Here is a 17737-nt window from a genome sequence, read left to right as displayed (position 1 = left end):
TTTTATTTTATTTTACATATTTGTGCATGTGTTTGCCTTGCGGCCCATTTTGTTTGCACATCATTCGCTCCCATACGTGTGTAAACTTTGTCTTTCCACATTATTTGCTCTGCTACCTGCCTTTTGTCAACTTTATCTCACACTTCACCTCATGTCTCAAAGGGAAAAAAACATTTCCTAAGTTTTCTATAAAAGAGAAATATGATATTTCTGCTTTTTGAAACAAAAATGATGACAACACTGATTACATCTTCATAGATTTTGGTTTATTTAAAATCATTTTTCCAAACAGTAGTTATTTCACAGGAAATAAAACATCACGCTTTGGTGCATACATTACATTTGGTCATTTGCATATATAATGCATATTTTTGCTAATTAAGGCACGGTTATATGTAAACTGAAGAGGAATGTCTTTATATTAGGTTTACTCTATTTGTGTCTGTTTTTGGCACAAAGTTGGTCTTTGCATATTTTTCTAAATCGACCCTGCTGGATTTGTCGGCTAATGAACCCAAACATCGTTGGTTTTCTATGACTAGAACCCGTTTTCACATAGAAAAATCTCTCCTTAATCTTTTGGTCACAACAATCCTAAAACACGCTGGCATCCAAACCGTTTCATTTGCTTCGCCGCTCTTAAAAAGCACCAGAGGTTTTATTTTTCCTGCTGGAGGAGGGATGACCCGTTTCACTTGGTGGCGTGCTTCTTGCAGATGGCGATGTACTCCAGGACGTCGTCGGGCGAGCCCATTGCCACAGGAGCGCGCTGATGGATGCTATCAGGCTGGATGTCCAGGATGTTCTCAAAGCCGGTGGAGGCCATGCCGCCCGCCTGCTCCATGATGAAAGCCATGGGGTTTCCCTCATACAGCAGCCGCAGCTTTAAGCAACAAGGCCTGGTTAGTTTCCTCAGCTGACGTTCAAATATCAACAGTTCCTTTTTCATAATGGCTTTCTACAAACTGATGTCGAACATAGATGAATTAAAAGTTGAGGTAAAAGTTATTGGAGCATAATCTCAAACTGAAATATGTGGAAAAATGGATTAAATTAAAAAAGAAAGTCTAGCAGCTTCTGGCAGAAACCTAAAACCTGGTTGTCTGTGGATGTCTCAGCAGGATAATGATCAAAAACAAAGGACAAAACTAACAAAAGTTGTTCACAAAATCAACCTTTTTCTGTGACCTTCACCGTTTTAAAACCTGAATCCTGCAGAAAATGTCAAAGATTTGTCTCTTTGTATTCGCCAACAAGGTGAAATATTAAAAGGCTTGTCCAGTTGGCATAAGGGGGTTTACTGGTGTTGTTGTCAAGACCACCTAACCTGAGATCAAGTCACGGCCCACTACCAGGACCAAGGACAAACCAAGGCAAGACCGTTTTTAAACCATAATTCAGTCATAATAATGTAGTTGTTGCTCATTAGCTATTTTAATTAGCTATTTTAATTTAATTAGCTATTTTAATTAGATGCACTGTCACAGCATCCAGGTCAGGGATCTCCAACCTTTGTGAAACTGAGAGTTACTTTATTGGTACCGTTTCACACAAAGGGCTACCTGTACTGATCTTTAAATTAAAGAGTCAGAGCTCACCTTAACCTTATATAATATTAACATGTTTTTAAGGCTTTTAAATTTATGTAAATACAAGTGTGATTTAAAAGGAAGAGAAACTGAATTAAATAGCATTTTAAATGCAGCTAACTGGAGGGTTTTGCTATTTTTTGAATAGGTTTGAGGGCTCCTCATGTGGTGGGGTGGGGGGGGGGGGTGGCGGGCCCACGGGCCCCATGTTGGTGACGCTTTGGTCTGGTTGAAGTCAAACATACATGAATATAAAGCCTGAACAACTAAGCATTGGCAGGAGGCAGAACGAGAAGAGGCAAAAATTCACCTCAGGGCTTTTATTTCTGCGGGTACCACACATGGAAAAATCATCCATTTAGTTCTAGAAAATGTTTTCTCATCGTCTTGACTTCGGCCCGTAGCAGAACTGCTGGCATGGTTGATACTTTCAAAGTAAAAACTGTGTTGGTTGCATTTGTTCTCAGGATGTTGCAGATGTGAGCTTCACTGATGTTGAGCAAACATGCCGAGTTCAGAATGTCAGAGACGAAACCGAGTAAAATGTAGAAAAGACTTCACCCCCACACTGGAACTAACAGCAATGGCTCATTTTTAAATATTGTTTTCCTCCACTGAAGAAATGTACTCAAATTTAAGGCTTGATTTATGGATTGGCCACTGCAATTAAAGAATTTATTTAATTAAGTTAAAATAAAAATGTTTTTACTAGGGGAGTGTAATGTTCTGTTCTGGTTCATGTTGTTTTGGTTAAGTTAACTTTCCTGCCTTGGGGTTTATTTCTGTTTCTAGTTTTGTATTGTAGGGGATTCATGTTTAGCCTTGTTAACTGTTTTATTATCTGGTTTTCTTTATTAGATTTGATTAAAGCTTGTGTTCTCTTCAGTCTCAGCCTTGTTTTCTATCTTGTGTTTTCTCTTTATGGTTATTTTGGCTCTGTAGTTGTTCATCTTAGTTTCTGTCCCATCAGCCTCTCTGTCACTTCCTTGATCACTCTCACCTGTTCCTAGTTAATTAGAAGTCACTTGGTTTCACCTGTCCATCTGTCCACCTGTCTATTTAAACCCTCCTCAGTTTTCTCCTCAGAACTTCTCACACATTTAATTGGTAAGAGCCCTTCAGCATTTTTGTGTATCCTGATTACCTGACCAGTTCCTCTGTTTTTTGAGTCTGTCCCAGTTTTTGTTGTCACCTGGATGTTTGCTCTGTACACCGTGTTGGATTATTTTTTGTCTGCCTTCCTGAGCCATCATCTCCTCAATAAATCCCGTCAAGTATTATTTTAGTGTCTGGCTGAATACCGGGTTCATCTCCTCATAATTCAGTACAGGGAGCAAATATTTGTCATAATTTTTTAACTTCAGCCAGGAAAACAAAACTTAGAGGCTTGGTTGCAAATATTTTATCAAATTATTTGAATTTTTTAATGATCTTTTGTTTTGTATTAAGCAACAAAACTCTTTGACACTGATGCCATTTTAAATAGCAGGTTCCTAATATATAATATTCTGCCTGGCATAATACCAGCATAAGCATTTAATTTTACTTCAATTGCAGATTGCCATGGAGTTATTTTCCTTATTTATCTTTATTTGTTTCAACCTTTAAAGCAACTTCAAAAAAATGCTTTTCCTTTTTTTTTCTCAAAGGAAAAAGTTTTACTCACAGATGTTTTATACCAAGTTTAAACTACAGATATCAAATGAATTAATACATTGTCTTTAAAAAAAACACCAACACTAGTCTTGAGAGACCAAATAACCTAACAGTCGTGTTTTTTGGACCGTGGGAGGCAGCGGGAGTACCCAGAGAGAACCTACAGGAAGAACATGGAGACTCCATGCAAAGAGACCCCAGGGAGGGATTTGAACCCCAAACCTTCCTGCAAGGAAGCAGTACAACCTTTGCAGCCTGCATGTATCCAAACGTGCAAATTATTGTCCATAAAGTATTAAATGCAGAAACTGGCAGCTTTTAGAGTTTCTTTGACTGAAAAGCAGAAACGTTAAACCTCCTGAGTTGCAGGTTTAGTCTTTTAGAAAATGAAGAAGGATGTTTGAAATGAAGAAAGGCGGTTGTGACAGAGATGTCTGCGTGCTTTCAGGTTGGTCAAGCCTGAGATAAGGGAAACTGTGCAAAGAGCTGATGCTGATTTTATTTAAAAATAAGAGGTTAAGCCGATGTTTGGAGATGCTCTTAATTTTAATCTGATTAGAACATGAAAAGAGCAAATCAGATTAATAAATTAGTCTTTTAAAAACAAATGTAGAGCCCCTGCATGATGAACCAGAAAACTGCTGTGCTGAAAAAGACAACCTTCATCCTGGTAAGTCAGGAAATGGCTTCACTAACACAGCTGCTCATGTAAAGTTTCCCATTTCCAGTCAGAGTGGGGCTAGGCAAAAATAATATCTCCATATTTTTAGGCTGGATGCCGATATACGACATTTATCTCTATATGTTTTTCTTTTCATTAAGAAGTTATAAAAAAAGCATCTCTGAATTGAAGTGTTATCCCAAATGTCTAACAGGAAGATTTTTTTTTTTTAAACAGCTGAAAAATAACCTACTGGAACACACAAAAGTATAATTATAATGCAATATACCCATCTCTCTCTATAAAAAAATATATAGTCTCACCTTGTACTCAATAAATCTCTATTATTTAAATATCAATGTATTGTCCCGCCTTAAGTCAGAGCAATGTTTAAACTGTTTTAAAACAACTGAAATTCAGTGAAACAAGGCTGGGAGACAACTTAAGATTTTAAAAAAAAAACAAATTTCTCAAACATTGTTAGAGAAAACGATTCACTTTAAGGCTTTTCGCCTCATCTTTAAAGGGTCGGTGCAGCTGGACCTCACCTTTCCCTTGGGGCTCTTCAGATTGCCGGGGTATAAAAAGATCCCACCGTACATCAGCGTTCGGTGGACGTCTGCCACCATGGATCCGATGTAACGCGCTCCGTACGGCTCACTGCCGTCCTAGAGGGACAAAGTGTCTGCAGGTCACAGAGGCAACAGGTGAAACACCAACATCTGTAAAATATCCCTGGTGTTACCTGAGGGAACTTCTTCCTCTGCAGGTACTCCGTCACAGCGGGCTCAAAGTACTTGGCATAGCCTTCATTCAGGCTGTAGATCTTTCCTCGTTTCTTGATCTTCACGTCTCGCTCAACGAGGATGAATTCCCCTATGGCCTGCAGAGCGGGAAAAGTGGAGGAAGCCATGAGCGGTTATCAGCAGACGAGCAGGAGATCCATGGGGAGTACTGACTGGGTCCAGCATGAAGCAGTTGACCCCCTGGCCGGTGGAGAGCACGATCATGGTGGCGCTGCCGTAGAGCGCGTAGCCCGCCGCCACCAGGTTCCTGCCGGGCTGCAGGGCGTCCTTCTCACTCGGCTCATCGTCTGTGGTCTGAACGGAGAGAAGCCGATCTTTAGCGCTACCTGGAACCTGCTGGTTACAGGAGGCAGCATTTCCTCCCCTACTGACCCTACCTGTAACAGGTAAGGTCAGTAGGGGAGTAAATGTTGCCTCCTGGGGGGCAACATAAACTTCTTCTTTATTTAGTTAAGAAATTAAACCAGTTAAATACAAGTCTGTCCTCCTAAGTTGATCTTCTTCTGTGGTATGTTGCTTTTCCACATATATTACCAGACTTTAATAGATTATCACATAAAGCCTAGCAACAGCTATTGATGATGGGATTTAGCCAAATAGTAAAATATCTATTTTCAATCCAAACCTTTTTTTAAACCTCCAGGATTTCTGGACATTTGAGGTTTTTTTTTTTTATATTTTTGTATAAATTTGGCTTAGTTGAGGCATACAGCATGAACTTTGGCTAGGTTGTGTTTTTGGAGGAAATTTTGATTTGCAGAATTGTTTCTGTTTCTAGTCTTTCATATGCCTTTTAAACTAAACATGATCTGTGATCAACCCCCATTTAAAAAGCATTATTTTAATAAACACCACCGTAATTTGATTTCTTATATCATAATTTTTTTATTCAATCCCCTTGTATTGAAATACCTTTTTATAAATAAATGATTTTTATGTTTAGTTCTATGATTAGTGAAAGTATATTATAGCTTACTATAAATCTACCAGTTTATCTATTATAGGATAGAAAAAAATACGGACTTCACCCAGAAAAATGTGTCCGTGTCTCAATTTTGTTGCCAATTTTCACACTTCCAACCTCAAATAATACCTCAAAAAATTACACTTACGGTAAAAACTAATAGTAAGATGATGATGATGATGATGATGATGATGATGATGATGATGATGATGATAATAATAATAATAATAATAATAATAATAATAATAATAATAATAATTGTCTATTCTATATCCTAAAAAATCTATTATTCAACTTTAGGAAATGGACAATAAATCACAAAGACATTACTAAATGTAATTTAAGACCTGTCATGGTAAATGTGGACATATTTACTTAAAGCCTAGAATTGAGGTCATTACATTTTAAGCCTTTTAAGAAACTTTTTAATACCCTGTAGAAACGCTGATAAAACCAGAAGAAATGCAGATATAATTTAATCTAACTGCTCTGTTTCTAAGTTTGGTAAAACATTATTTCAATGTGGCTGTTTTATCTCTTTATTACCTTTTTATAAATAGCAAATATAGTTCCAATGGAGACGAGACAGTCGATGTTGGAGGAGCCATCCAGAGGATCGAAGCAAACAATGTATTTTCCCTGAAATACAAAATAAAACACAAAAAGAAATGGCATTAAATGCATCCAACAGACTTAATTAAATCTGTAGAATTACATTTCAAATCCTTTTCTTCAAACTTAGCCTTATCCAGCCGCCCCAGGAATTATTGCATCTTAATTAAAAAGCCAATGTGCCTGTTACTGGGATCATATTATAACAAAATGTATATATTTTTTTAATCACAAGATAAGGCTTCAAATTGTTCAAATGTTAAATTTTTAATGAGATACTTTAAAGTAAGGGTGTGTTGGAGTTTCCTCTGGCTCTGTGGAGCCTTGTGCAACGCAACACTGCCCCTCCCCCACCTGTTGCTGTGCACCACCGGTCAGCCGAGTAAAGGGAGGCTGTTATAATTTTGCATCACTTGCAAGAAAGACAAATTCATGAAATACGTTGGTAACTACAGAAGCACCGCTCATAACTTTTACTAAAGGTAATGTTTAAAATAAAAGTTGAGAACTGGATGTTCTAGCCATACAGCAGCTCAAGTAAGTGACCAGCTTTTTAAACTTTAGACAAGGCCGTGTAATTTTCTTCCTTTTATTAAAACACTTGAAGACCTCTACATTTAGGATTGTCCATTTTATTGTTTTGCTTAAGCATTTTCTATACCCACCTATCCTCACAGAGTTGCGGGGGTACACCATTTTTGATTGTCTTTCATATTGTATTCACTTCAAAAGTGAATACATTATGATGGTTAAACCTTGTTTTTTTTTTTATTCTGACTGATTGTATTCAGGTGCTGGAGGCTCTTTACTTTTAATTTGGACAAAATGAATTCATCAAAGTTTTGTAAGGTACAACACAAAGTATTTTTCTTTGAATAAACACGTGTTTTTATTCTCTTTAACTCCACAGGAAATAGGACCACATCTATCCAATGACTTATACTCAAAAGCAGGCTTTAATGCACCAAAATCTCCTTTTAACCGATTGGCCAAATACAGCAAATATATTCAAAAAGAGTTTACCAAATTGTGTTCTTACTGAATAATTTCCATCCACCTTTTTTTTCTAATCAAGCCTGAAATAATAATTTCTTAACAGGATGCATTTCATTAATAAGGCAAACGTGCAAAACTCTTTTTAAGCTTTGGATTTGCAATGATTCACATTTATTTGTCCTGCAGAAAATGTGGCCCCTATCCGGCCCATGAGTACTTTTGACTTAAAGATTTTGGCCCACATGACAAAAGGTTTGGCCCCCCGCTCTGTGTCATCACAGCAGCCTGAGGCCCCTCGGTTCCTGCCTTACCCGTTGTTCTGGGTCCACAACGATAACCTGCTCGTTCTCCTCAGACACCAGCACACAGGAGGTGAAGGAGGACTTGAGCATGTTAATGACCAGGTCGTTGGACAGGATGTCCAGCTTCTTCACCTGATCCCCCGTCACATTGGTGCTGCCTGCAATGCCATAGCTGATGGTGAGACAGAAAGAAGAAAAAAAATATGAAAAGGTGATTAGAGCAGGAGTAAAAGTTTTATAAAAAGTTATTTTGAACGTTTTTCCTGCAACTTGGCAACCTTGTTTCTGTTCATGTGTTGTAATGAAGAGAGGAATTGTAGCAGGAAAAAAATGCAACCGATGCATGACATTGCATTTTATAAAAGAAATGCAACAACAACTGCAAAGCTTTCCTTTCAACAAGGCTGTGAAAGCGGGCTGGATGGAGGGAAAGCTCGTTGAAAACAAACTGAGTCGTTGGAGGGTTTGTCAGGTATGCGCTTCCTGATTGGTGCGCAAACAACCTGAATCTCCTGCTCAGCCAGCGCGTCAACGTGGATGTGACTGCTGACACGTCGGTGCCAGAGCCAGAGCCGTGGAGCGGCTTTATGCGCAAAAAACCCGGTTAGTTTCACTCCATGACGGGTCGTTAACTCACAGATGGGCGATCCCAGCTTTGCGCACAGCGGTGGAGATGGCCTTCACCGCCGTGCCCAGCGAGTTGAGCAGCGTGGTCAGCTCCCCGGTGCCCTTCGCCTTCCTGCCCTCCTGCATCACGAAGCGGGTCATGGTGACCACGTTGGTGTCGAAGGTTCCCCGGTCGGACATGGCGGCGGAGGGTCGTGCAGTCGTCTGCGGGTCTGCAGGCAGGAGTTGGAGGAAGCGCTGCAGGACTTAAATGCGCTGCCTGCGAGGCGGAACTCAGCGGAGGGAGCGAGAGATGAGGGGCCAATCCGGGGCTGCGCGAGAGGTGTGGCCCCCCGGTGGAAACACAAACCAGCGTTGTGCAAACCCTCTGGAAGTCAAGAGCTGATACTATTATCAATAGACGAGTGTGACTGGAATAAAAGTTTGGTGGCATGAGTCTTTTCGCAAGACAAGTTGTTCAAACTTTCTCTCACAGAGAGTGGATCAATCTGACATTTCTCTTCCACAGAGAGTCAATCAGCTAGAAATGAATTGGTCAGTCACACCCAATGCATGGAAACAATAACTCAATATTATCTTAGTGTATGGAATGCTGACCTATGTTTTTGTTTTTTCATCTAAAATCACGGATCTGTGCTCAGTTTTCTGTATTAAACTTGAAACGAGCTGTGTAATCATTAACTGGGACAGGAGCCGATGATCCATGATTTTAGCTCTGGATCAGCCTCTCATTCCCTTCTGGAGATGTTTTTGTAATTTATCCACTCTGACAGGATGCTGTCTCTTATTGCCAGAGCAAATAATAACAGCAAAGGACTTCTGGGAAACACCTCAGTGAAGCTTACCTGAACTCTTAACTAGGCCGAGGTATCGATTCAGATTTAAATAATTGATTTGATTTCAATTCTCAGGATTTGGAATCAATTATTTTCTATTCGATCCGATCTCAAATTGGATTGCTGGTAGTAAGGATATTTCAGGTGTTGACTGAATTTCATGGCTGTGTTCTTATGCAACATATTGATATTAGTATTATATTAACATTTAACTGCAAATTAATAAGCTAATGGTGGCTGTAAGGACCAAAGCCTCTCCCTGAATGTTGAGACAATTGTCTTCACAAACATGCTGTGGGGCAGAAAACCCAAACAGATCCAGGGTAGAAAACAGAAAATATATCTACAGCTGCTGTTTCTATTCAATTCTTTACAAAAATACTTCTTAACCAAAAGGGACCCTTAATTTGGACACTAACCTGGTGCAATATTAAATATACTCGTCACAGACTGGAGAGTAAAGGCGGACACTCCAGTTTGGGACGAGAATATTTAATAATGCACCAGGTTAGTGTCCAAATTAAGTCCCCGGACCTTTTACCTTCATAGTCCAGCATATCTGTTGTCTACACTGTGACAAATTCCTACAATTTCCACACTTTTATCCCAGCGGGACGAAGCGGGGGAAGGGTTGCTTAAATCAATAAGACAACTACGATCAGGCACCAGCAACTTAATGAGGGATTAAGGGGGTTAGAACATGGATGGATGGAACTACGATCATCAGATTAGTGCAATTCTGAGGTCCTTACATGGCTACCTGTTGCTCAGAGTAGAATTTAAAATCTCAAAGCACTTCCTAGTCAGAGCCCTGACTTCACCTCCATGGAGAGCTCTTTCAGCGACGGACTGCTGCACCTCGTATGCTCAAAAGAGCACTTCCACAGGTCCTTCATCCCAGCTGCTGTTAGACTTTATAATCTCTGTTGCTTTAAAACAAACTCATTAAATGTTGACATGTTAATGGTCACACGGGCTCTGATCAGATCATGAATCACTTACATCGTCTCTCAGATCCTAATGTCCATTTGCACATGCATTTTACCAGATACAATCATGCGTATTACATAATCTTCTCACATCGTTGTGTGAATCGGCTGCTGTTTTTCCTAAGCATCAAAACCACAACGTTTCTCTCCTGTGTGAATGTCTAACTAACTCTGACTCTGAGAAACATCTTTTTCCACAATCATCATAACCAAAATGGAGTTTCTCATGTGTGAGTTTCAGTCTATTTCACTGGAGAATCTTTTACCACATTTATCAAAACCAAAAGGTTTCTCTGCTGTGTTGATTCCCTTGTGTCTTTTAAATGTGACTTCTTGGAAAATCTTTTCCCATATGCATCACACCCAAAAGCTATTTCTCCTGTGTGGATTCCCTTGAGTGTTTTTAAATTTGACAAATTGGAGAATCTTTTACCACATGCATGAAAACCAAAATGTTTAACCCCATGTGGATTCTTGGGAGTTTCTGGTCTAAAGTGATTGTGTCCAACTTTTCTAAAGCTACAAGAATAACTTCTTTTGTTTAATTGTTTCACTGGAACAAGCTTCATCACTAACATTTCAAAGCTTAATTGTTTCTATTCCTATATTACCAAAAGGAGAACATTACATTAAGCTAAGTAAATCCTTGACTAGACTTATTTATTTTCACTGGAAAAAGCTTCATCGCTAAAAATTCAAAGCTTAATTGTTTCTATCCATACATTAACAAAATCCTTAAAGCTAGTTCTTTCTGAACTACGGCTAAAATAGGAGGCAAGCAGTGTAAAGGAAAAAAGCACAGCAAAGACGGTGTGTGTCTGTGTGTTTTATTGTAATTATGTGTGTTACTGTAGGTCTGTGAACCGTGGCAGATAGACCTTGCAGCCAGTCACTGATAGTGATGGAACGTTATCTGACAGTTCAGTAGCGCTCTCTTCCAGGTCACAGATGTCACAGAGCGTCTTGTTTACAAGGAAAATCTTAATCCAGGAGAAATTAATATAATCAGCCTTTCAAGGCCGACACGGGGGATCCAGGTTCTGATAGCAGCATTTGTTTTGTGTCCAGCTGCAAATGTCCCGCCGGGGCACAAGGAGTCTCCTTTGCCCAGAAAATTTGATCAATATTGTTGAGACTCCAGCTAGATCCGTAATTTACAATTTGGAGGATATGTAAAAAGAGGCTCCAAAAAGATTGATAGAAGCAGAAGCAGAGAAAGGCACTCTTCTGGGAAAAGGATACAGTTTATGTGTGTGTTTACAGACACAGGCCTCCATCTGATCCTCACTGTACAAAACTGTTATAGCTGCACTTTCAACTACATTCCCATTGATTAAGAGTATTTAGTCTTATACATGCACACTAATGCTATAAAACTTCTTAGTCACATAATCTTCATTAAGTGAAGAAGCATTGATAGGAATGTGATGCCATATATGCAACCAATTATGCTTGGACAACCAAAATATATATGAATAGAAAATTTGTACTTAAAGTCTCAAAATTTGATACCAGATCAATTATTGCGTTCACTGATATCTGCAATTCTGTGTAGTTTTCATTAGTCTGGCGGGTCTGTGAGAACACCACTAAACTCAGTAACTTTCCAGACACCACAACATAGACCTGCTTCTAAAAGATTTTCTACACCTATTATATAAAAAGCTGCAATTGGGAAAAGAACAAACAACAGAAAAAATCATTTCTTCAGAACTGAGAGAACCCCCTTGTAAAAGCGAGGCACAGCGAAATTAAGGTAAATTATTGACTGAGGTGAAAACAAAACACTCAAAAATACATTAATCTGGAAATGACGTAATCATGGTCTGATCAGCCTCTCCTGACAGATTTCTGTGGAGTATTTACAGGGATCTGTAAAAAAGTTCAGTATCTATTCCTCCTGGCATATTGGTCAAGTAGCCTTAAATTAAAAACCATCAAAGGAATTAGTTTGTAAGACAAAAATCTTCCATAAGAAGATTTATTGACCAGTTTTTTTGTGAGGGTCTATATTGTGTCAGAGCTTGTGACAAAGTTGTGTTCAGATAAACTTTTGAACCATCACTTCTAAGCAGCTGTAACATTCGGAGCAAGTTATGAATTAAAAGGACAAAGTTACCCACTATGATAAAAGAAATACAAGTCACAAAAAATAATTTAGTCCAAACTTCAACTATTATATATTCCAAGTCAATAGGCCTACCTGTAAATACCTGTCCAAACTTATGCTGGTTTATGATAAGTTCTCAAACTTTCATTATTTCTTTCAATGCTCTTCACTGCCTCTGGATAACTTATCTTATTGTTGAATTTCTACGTCCCCTCCACTGACTTCACATTCCCCATATGGCCCTTAAAATGTGTGTATATACACATACTGGAAAAATTTTATTCTATTTATTTTATCAATTTCTATGTTTACTTTATAAGTTAATTTACAATGTGCCTATTATGTTCAACTTTTTTTTTTTTTTTTTTTTAAAGTTCTAGCCAAAATCCTCTTTCATGCTTATATTTCAGACATACCAATTTAACAAGTTCTACTGTTTCATCCTCCTCTCAGTGGTCAGTACAATACTTTTGGATTTTTGAAGTATAGTTATAATCAGTTCTAGTATGCTCAAATCTTTCCTGTTTTCTGCCTTTTTAATCCTAAAAAAAAACATCTTCCTGTTCTTCCACATCTCATATTTTTTGCAATTTTTTCTTGTTTTTGATTGATAGCCAATTATTACATTGATGATGTCAGATTAGACACATTTTCCACATTTCAAAATAAATGACCCAATGATATGAGTGCAAGGACACATCATTTAATAGAAATGTTTAAGTTTGAATTTTTGTGCCATATAATGCAGTTTTATGATGAATTGGAGGATCCCTTTATGTTAATTTGTTCAATCTGGAACAAATATGAACAAAACTTTCAACATATGTAAATGATTTTAAAGGGATAATTATTGCAGCAGACATTTACAACCGTAAGAATTTTTTTTAAAATCTCAAGTTAAAAAATTTGTTAATACATTAATATGAAACAGCAACAATTCTTTACATTTATAATTATGAATTCCAATTAAGTTAACATGTAACCCTTCTAAATGAAAATAAATGTTTAAATAATACAAATAACACGGTCTGGCTTTTGAGCTTAGTACAAATGTAAAAAAAAAAAAATAAAAATAAAATAAATTAGAAAAACTGAAACGTCATCAAACGGACGTTGTAATTCAAACCAACACAAGATGGCGGTGTTGATTCAGTTTACCTCAGGTAAGCCGCTGCTCTGCGTTTCATCTGCTGTGTAGTCTGTATTTGTCTAAAATAATTAGCTCTAAAATAATTAGCATTTATGTTTAACGCCTTCGAACCAGGCGACTTTTAATAAAAAGTTTTTCATCTTTATGGGGGGAAACCGTTGAAATTAGTCCCCGGAGGGAGATATCTCTTAATCAGTGCCAACATTGATATCAATCCGCAGAAAAATGACCCGTTCGAAATAAGTTAATGTTCCAAGAACTATTTTAATTAGCGGAGGAGAACAGTCTCCTCCCCCGTACACTGGCCGTGTTGTCAGGTCCAGAGTAGGAAAAACACCGTTTGCCTTCCATTCTGTTTGACTTAATTACGTTAAAAAAAGGGTTTGCAGTTTCCGTTTCTTCCGTTAAACGCCTCGAATTTATTTAAAAACGTCTGGCTCGGCATTTCAGTTAGCTTAAACATTAAAAGTTACCGAAACATGACACAGAGTCTCTTTGCGGAGTTTATTAAACTGGAGGACAAGAGTTTATTAAAGTGGAGTTAATGTCCGGGTGGGTCAGTTAAGCCCTTCACAGCTCAGGCGGCGGACGGTTAAAGTAGGCCAAGCTGTCCGCAGGTAACAAGCTGTCCGCAGGTAAAGCTACACCTGTGTTACTCACTCGCTCACCTTCGTTACAGCGGCCCGGCGTGGTGCTCAGCCCAGAGCCCACTGCGCATGCGCGTGGGCCAGCTCGCCTCTGACGCTCTGAGCCGCCCCGGGGGGAGCGGACAGTACAAAGACGCCGCCGGTTCTGCTGCAGACGGGACGTGCGCTGTGTGCGGCCGGTTAGACCTGTTCGGGTCCGTGGAAAGTACCGGGTCACCCCGAAGACCCACAGCTGGTCCCCGTGGACGGTCCGTGGACGGTGCGTGGAGTCAGCCGGGGAGAGGAGTTGGATTCAAGGCCGAAGAAGAAGAGCCGCCTGGGAGACACTTGGCGTCTGGTGAGATTAAGGCGATTATTTATTTCTGTGTGAACACGTGTTAGCTTTTTAATTTAAATCGACCATTTTGGTTTAATTTTAAGTTTAATTAGTGGTCAAAGTGGTGGCGCAGAGCGGAGCAGCCAATCTCATGAAGCGCTGCGGGTTAATCTGGATTATGTTTAAAGTCATTTGGTGTTTGTCGCACTTGCTCATCGATGTTTTTTATTTTCCTTCGGTTTAAACAAGCTTCTCTGCAGTTTATTTCCACATTTATTCCTCAGACAGGTAGGGACGGATGTGCGCTTTGCTCTGAGATCCTTCAACAAACTTTTCTCCCCACAGACGCACCGATCGGCCTCTTTTCTTCACCGATACCGATTTCCCAGACCGATTAAAAAAAAAAGTTAATACATTAATTTTTTTAAAAGCCTGATACAGCTAATTGTGAGGAGATCTCACTTTTATTTTTAAAAACATTGTTTTGTTTGCTTTAAAAAAATATAAAACAGGCTTTGAAATGTCTTTGTTTCATAACTGATACTTTAGACCAAAGAAATACATTTTCCTGTTTCTTCTGCATCTTTACATGGAGTTTGTAAAATGCATTAATTTTTATGTTCAGAAAAGTACTGACTTTGTTGAAGAGGAGGAGGTCTGAGATATTTGTATCAAAAATTATTACAAGCGGTTTCAGATTCTTGTTATGATAACGAGAAGATATTCTTGCAGAATATTATAGTTTAACATTACTGAACACAATATCTTTAAAATTGTTATAAAAATCAGTAGTAAATATTCTGCTTTGGGGCAAATGTGTTCAGTTTGCGTTGTTTTTAAAGGGAAATGTTGGTAAACCCTGAATTAAAGATATAACCCACTTTATATGCCCCTGAATCAAATCACTTGATATTTATCTTTATAAATCCAAGGGAAATTCTGAGTAAAAGCTTGTCTCTTAAACTTTTATCAGGTTATTTTATTAAACTCAAAGTAAATGCTGTTTGTTGATGTGGAAATGGTGGGTTTTTAATTTTAATGCCTTAGGGCGACTGCGGTTGGAGGATAATTCAGATGTTTCGGTATCTGCTGAGGCCGATCTTTGGCTCATTGATTGGTGATTCTCTGCTGCTGTAAACACACAGTTGCTTTCTCTAATTTAACATTGTAAACTTTTAATCCTAAATGGCTCATATTTCTTTTTTTTTCTTGAATACTTCTTTGGCCCTGAATAAATTCCCACCTGAAGCCCGAGAATGGCAAAATGTCTTTTCTGTCTCCACTCTGATTCTCTCTGCCTCCTCCTCACATTCTTTAATACAGTGCAGTGATTGATCCTTAGACAAAAGCTCCTTTATGGGACGCTGAAAGGCTCCGTCATCGACTTTAAAGGCCGTAAATGAAGCTGCTGCCGTTCATATCTGGCAGCCAGACTATCGGACCTGCCGCTGGGTCTCTGCAGCCCTGATGAGCTGCTGAGGAGGAAGCAGGCCGTGGTGGTGGTCCCTGTTGTCCCTGAGAACGACAGAAGAGTCCTGATCTTCTCTCCAGCTCAGCTTTTCCACTTTTCCTTCAGGGATGATCTCTAAATAGACATGAGAACGTAGAAGAGGATGAACGTTGTGAAAGCAGGACGAAGGAATCTACCTGAACTTATTTTTCCACACCAGAAAATAAGATTAACAGCTGGGCTTTTATCACCGAGGTAAACGAGGGGCTTTGGTCAGTGAGGTCACATTTTCTTCATTATCGTCCATTTTTTGGATTAAATTGATCGGAAGTTTGGAAACAAAATTATGATTAACATGCATTTTTATTTTTTTTAAGATACCGCCTTGCAGAATAAATGTTCTTCTATTTAGTCTCCCAATCCAGCGATAAAGACTGTAAGGTCAAAAGTATAACATGATGTCAGACTCTGAGGATTTTCTGCTTTTCTACACCAGAGAAGGTTGTTAGTTCAACCTGGCAGTCTGTAGGCGTGGTGCGTTCACTGAGCAGAAATGGATGGGAGTCTTCAGCGCTCTGTCATCGATCACATCTCCAGGTGTTAAGGCGCCCGGTCAGTCTGAACCCTTTTTGCCAAATCATTCCCACAAGAATGTTTTTGGATGAATGTTACGGACAATGTTCAGGATTTTGCACGATATTTAGTGTTCTATCATTTTCTGAGGACTTTTTTTTTTCTCCATTGATTGTGGTCCTGTTGTCTGAGTCAGCTGAGCTCTGATCAAACCAAAAGAGACGGCCTCCTGGTGGTAAATGATATTATAGGAGACAACTGACCACGTTTCTTACTGTAGGCTATGAACGGAGTCTGGAACATCACCTGAAATGCCGAGTTGTCAAAATGCCTCCCAGATGGCTGCAGAGGCGGGCGGCTTTGCATCGTTTCTGAAAGGTTCAGGGTGTGAATTCAGCCAAACTGCAGACGTGAGGCTGATTTATCAAACATAGTTGATCTGCTTCTTTATATTGTAACAAGTTAGACTCCAGATGTGTAAATTAAGCGTTTATCAGGCGCAGCGGCCTCTTCAGGCCAAACATGCAGCCTCTGTGTGGACATACGGCTGCAGCTGCCTCTCATTTAACACTTTACTGAGACCCCCCCCCCCCCATCACCTCCCTGTGATTAGTCCCCCATCCCTCCTTTCTGCTTTAGATAAAATGACTTCCACACCTTAAAGGCTCCTCACTGTGAATTTACTTCATTTTTACTCTGAGGGTTGAACATCTGCACAAATCTGCTTTCTTTTTGCTTTTGCTGCACGTTCTCGTGCTGGAAGTGATGCTATTTTCGCCCATAGTTCTGCAGCCATCTGTCCGTGGGTCGTCTTTTTTTTAGGGCTTCATAGCGGTGTACCCCAATGAAAGCACGCTTACTGGTTTGACCGGAGGTGAAGGAGTTGTTCCAGCTGCTCGGCTCTGAGAGTGTGGGACGAGGCCGCCCTGTTATTACGTGATCATGTTAGAACTTCCAGTTCCTCCTGCAGAACCCAAAGCTTGCAAGTAATGCGGCGTTGCCGTCCGTAGCAGTATCACAGGAAATGGCACAAAGTAGCCTCTAAACTTGACCTGTAAAGAAAGTGAATGTCTTAAACATGCACAAAGCAGATTTAAAATGCACAAGTTTCTGGATTCCACTACAAAAAAGGAGAAGTCAAGCCTGTGGGAATCCTCCTAAGAGATTTCCAGTAAGCTGGGATGGCTGCCAGCGCGGCTCCACACGGTTTGCATGTTTGAGAGGAAGTCATTACTGCAGCCATCAAAGCTTTACAAAATCTGTTGAGTCAGGTTATTTTTTTTCCTGGATTTACAAGCTTACCGGAGTCCCACCAGTCTGAGGCATGAATTAGGAGAACCTGTTAGTGGATTTGTTGTTTGATTACAAACTGGTGTGTTTTAATCTGAGGCTGTGGTCAGACATGACTCTGACCAATCAGCAGCCTGGGACAGAACTGCTGTCAGTCCCATAA

The 17737-nt window shown here is 39.4% G+C and overlaps 2 protein-coding genes across 3 annotated transcripts in view; one reads left to right on the top strand and one right to left on the bottom strand.

The window, feature by feature from the left end:
• Nucleotides 1–244: 244 nt before the first annotated feature.
• LOC105938180 (fructose-1,6-bisphosphatase 1) lies at nt 245–8492 on the bottom strand. The gene is made up of 7 exons (XM_012879826.3): nt 8224–8492; nt 7596–7758; nt 6223–6315; nt 4866–5006; nt 4652–4789; nt 4455–4574; nt 245–883 (listed from the first exon to the last, which is right to left on the bottom strand). The coding sequence occupies exons 1-7, from the start codon at nt 8391–8393 to the stop codon at nt 692–694; spliced, it is 1017 nt and encodes a 338-aa protein (XP_012735280.2). The 5' UTR covers nt 8394–8492; the 3' UTR covers nt 245–691.
• Nucleotides 8493–13995: 5503 nt separating this feature from the next.
• Nucleotides 13996–17737, top strand: part of kank1a (KN motif and ankyrin repeat domains 1a) — a 63700-nt gene continuing 59958 nt past the window's right edge. The window contains exon 1 of one of the 2 annotated variants that reach the window (XM_021307197.2): nt 13996–14282. In XM_021307197.2, coding sequence (XP_021162872.2) covers nt 14015–14282 — 268 coding nt within the window. In that variant the 5' untranslated portion in view covers nt 13996–14014. The remainder of the gene's footprint in view (nt 14283–17737) is intronic. The other variant, XM_036144386.1, reaches the window with a different exon arrangement.

This window comes from Fundulus heteroclitus, chromosome 12, assembly GCF_011125445.2.
Source record: "Fundulus heteroclitus isolate FHET01 chromosome 12, MU-UCD_Fhet_4.1, whole genome shotgun sequence".
In the NCBI taxonomy this organism is placed as follows: domain Eukaryota; kingdom Metazoa; phylum Chordata; class Actinopteri; order Cyprinodontiformes; family Fundulidae; genus Fundulus; species Fundulus heteroclitus.
The sequence above is the reverse complement of the archived record's forward strand: the minus strand, read 5'-3'. Positions and strand labels throughout refer to the sequence as shown.

Bases quoted from the DNA above. Each gene is read 5' to 3' on its own strand.
- LOC105938180 (XM_012879826.3), bottom strand. From the start codon at position 8,393: ATGTCCGACCGGGGAACCTTCGACACCAACGTGGTCACCATGACCCGC. The intron at 7,759-8,223 runs GTGAGTTAACGA...TCTCACCATCAG, and splicing joins AAAGCTGGGATCGCCCATCT to CTATGGCATTGCAGGCAGCA. The intron at 6,316-7,595 runs GTAAGGCAGGAA...TTTGTATTTCAG, and splicing joins TTGTGGACCCAGAACAACGG to GGAAAATACATTGTTTGCTT.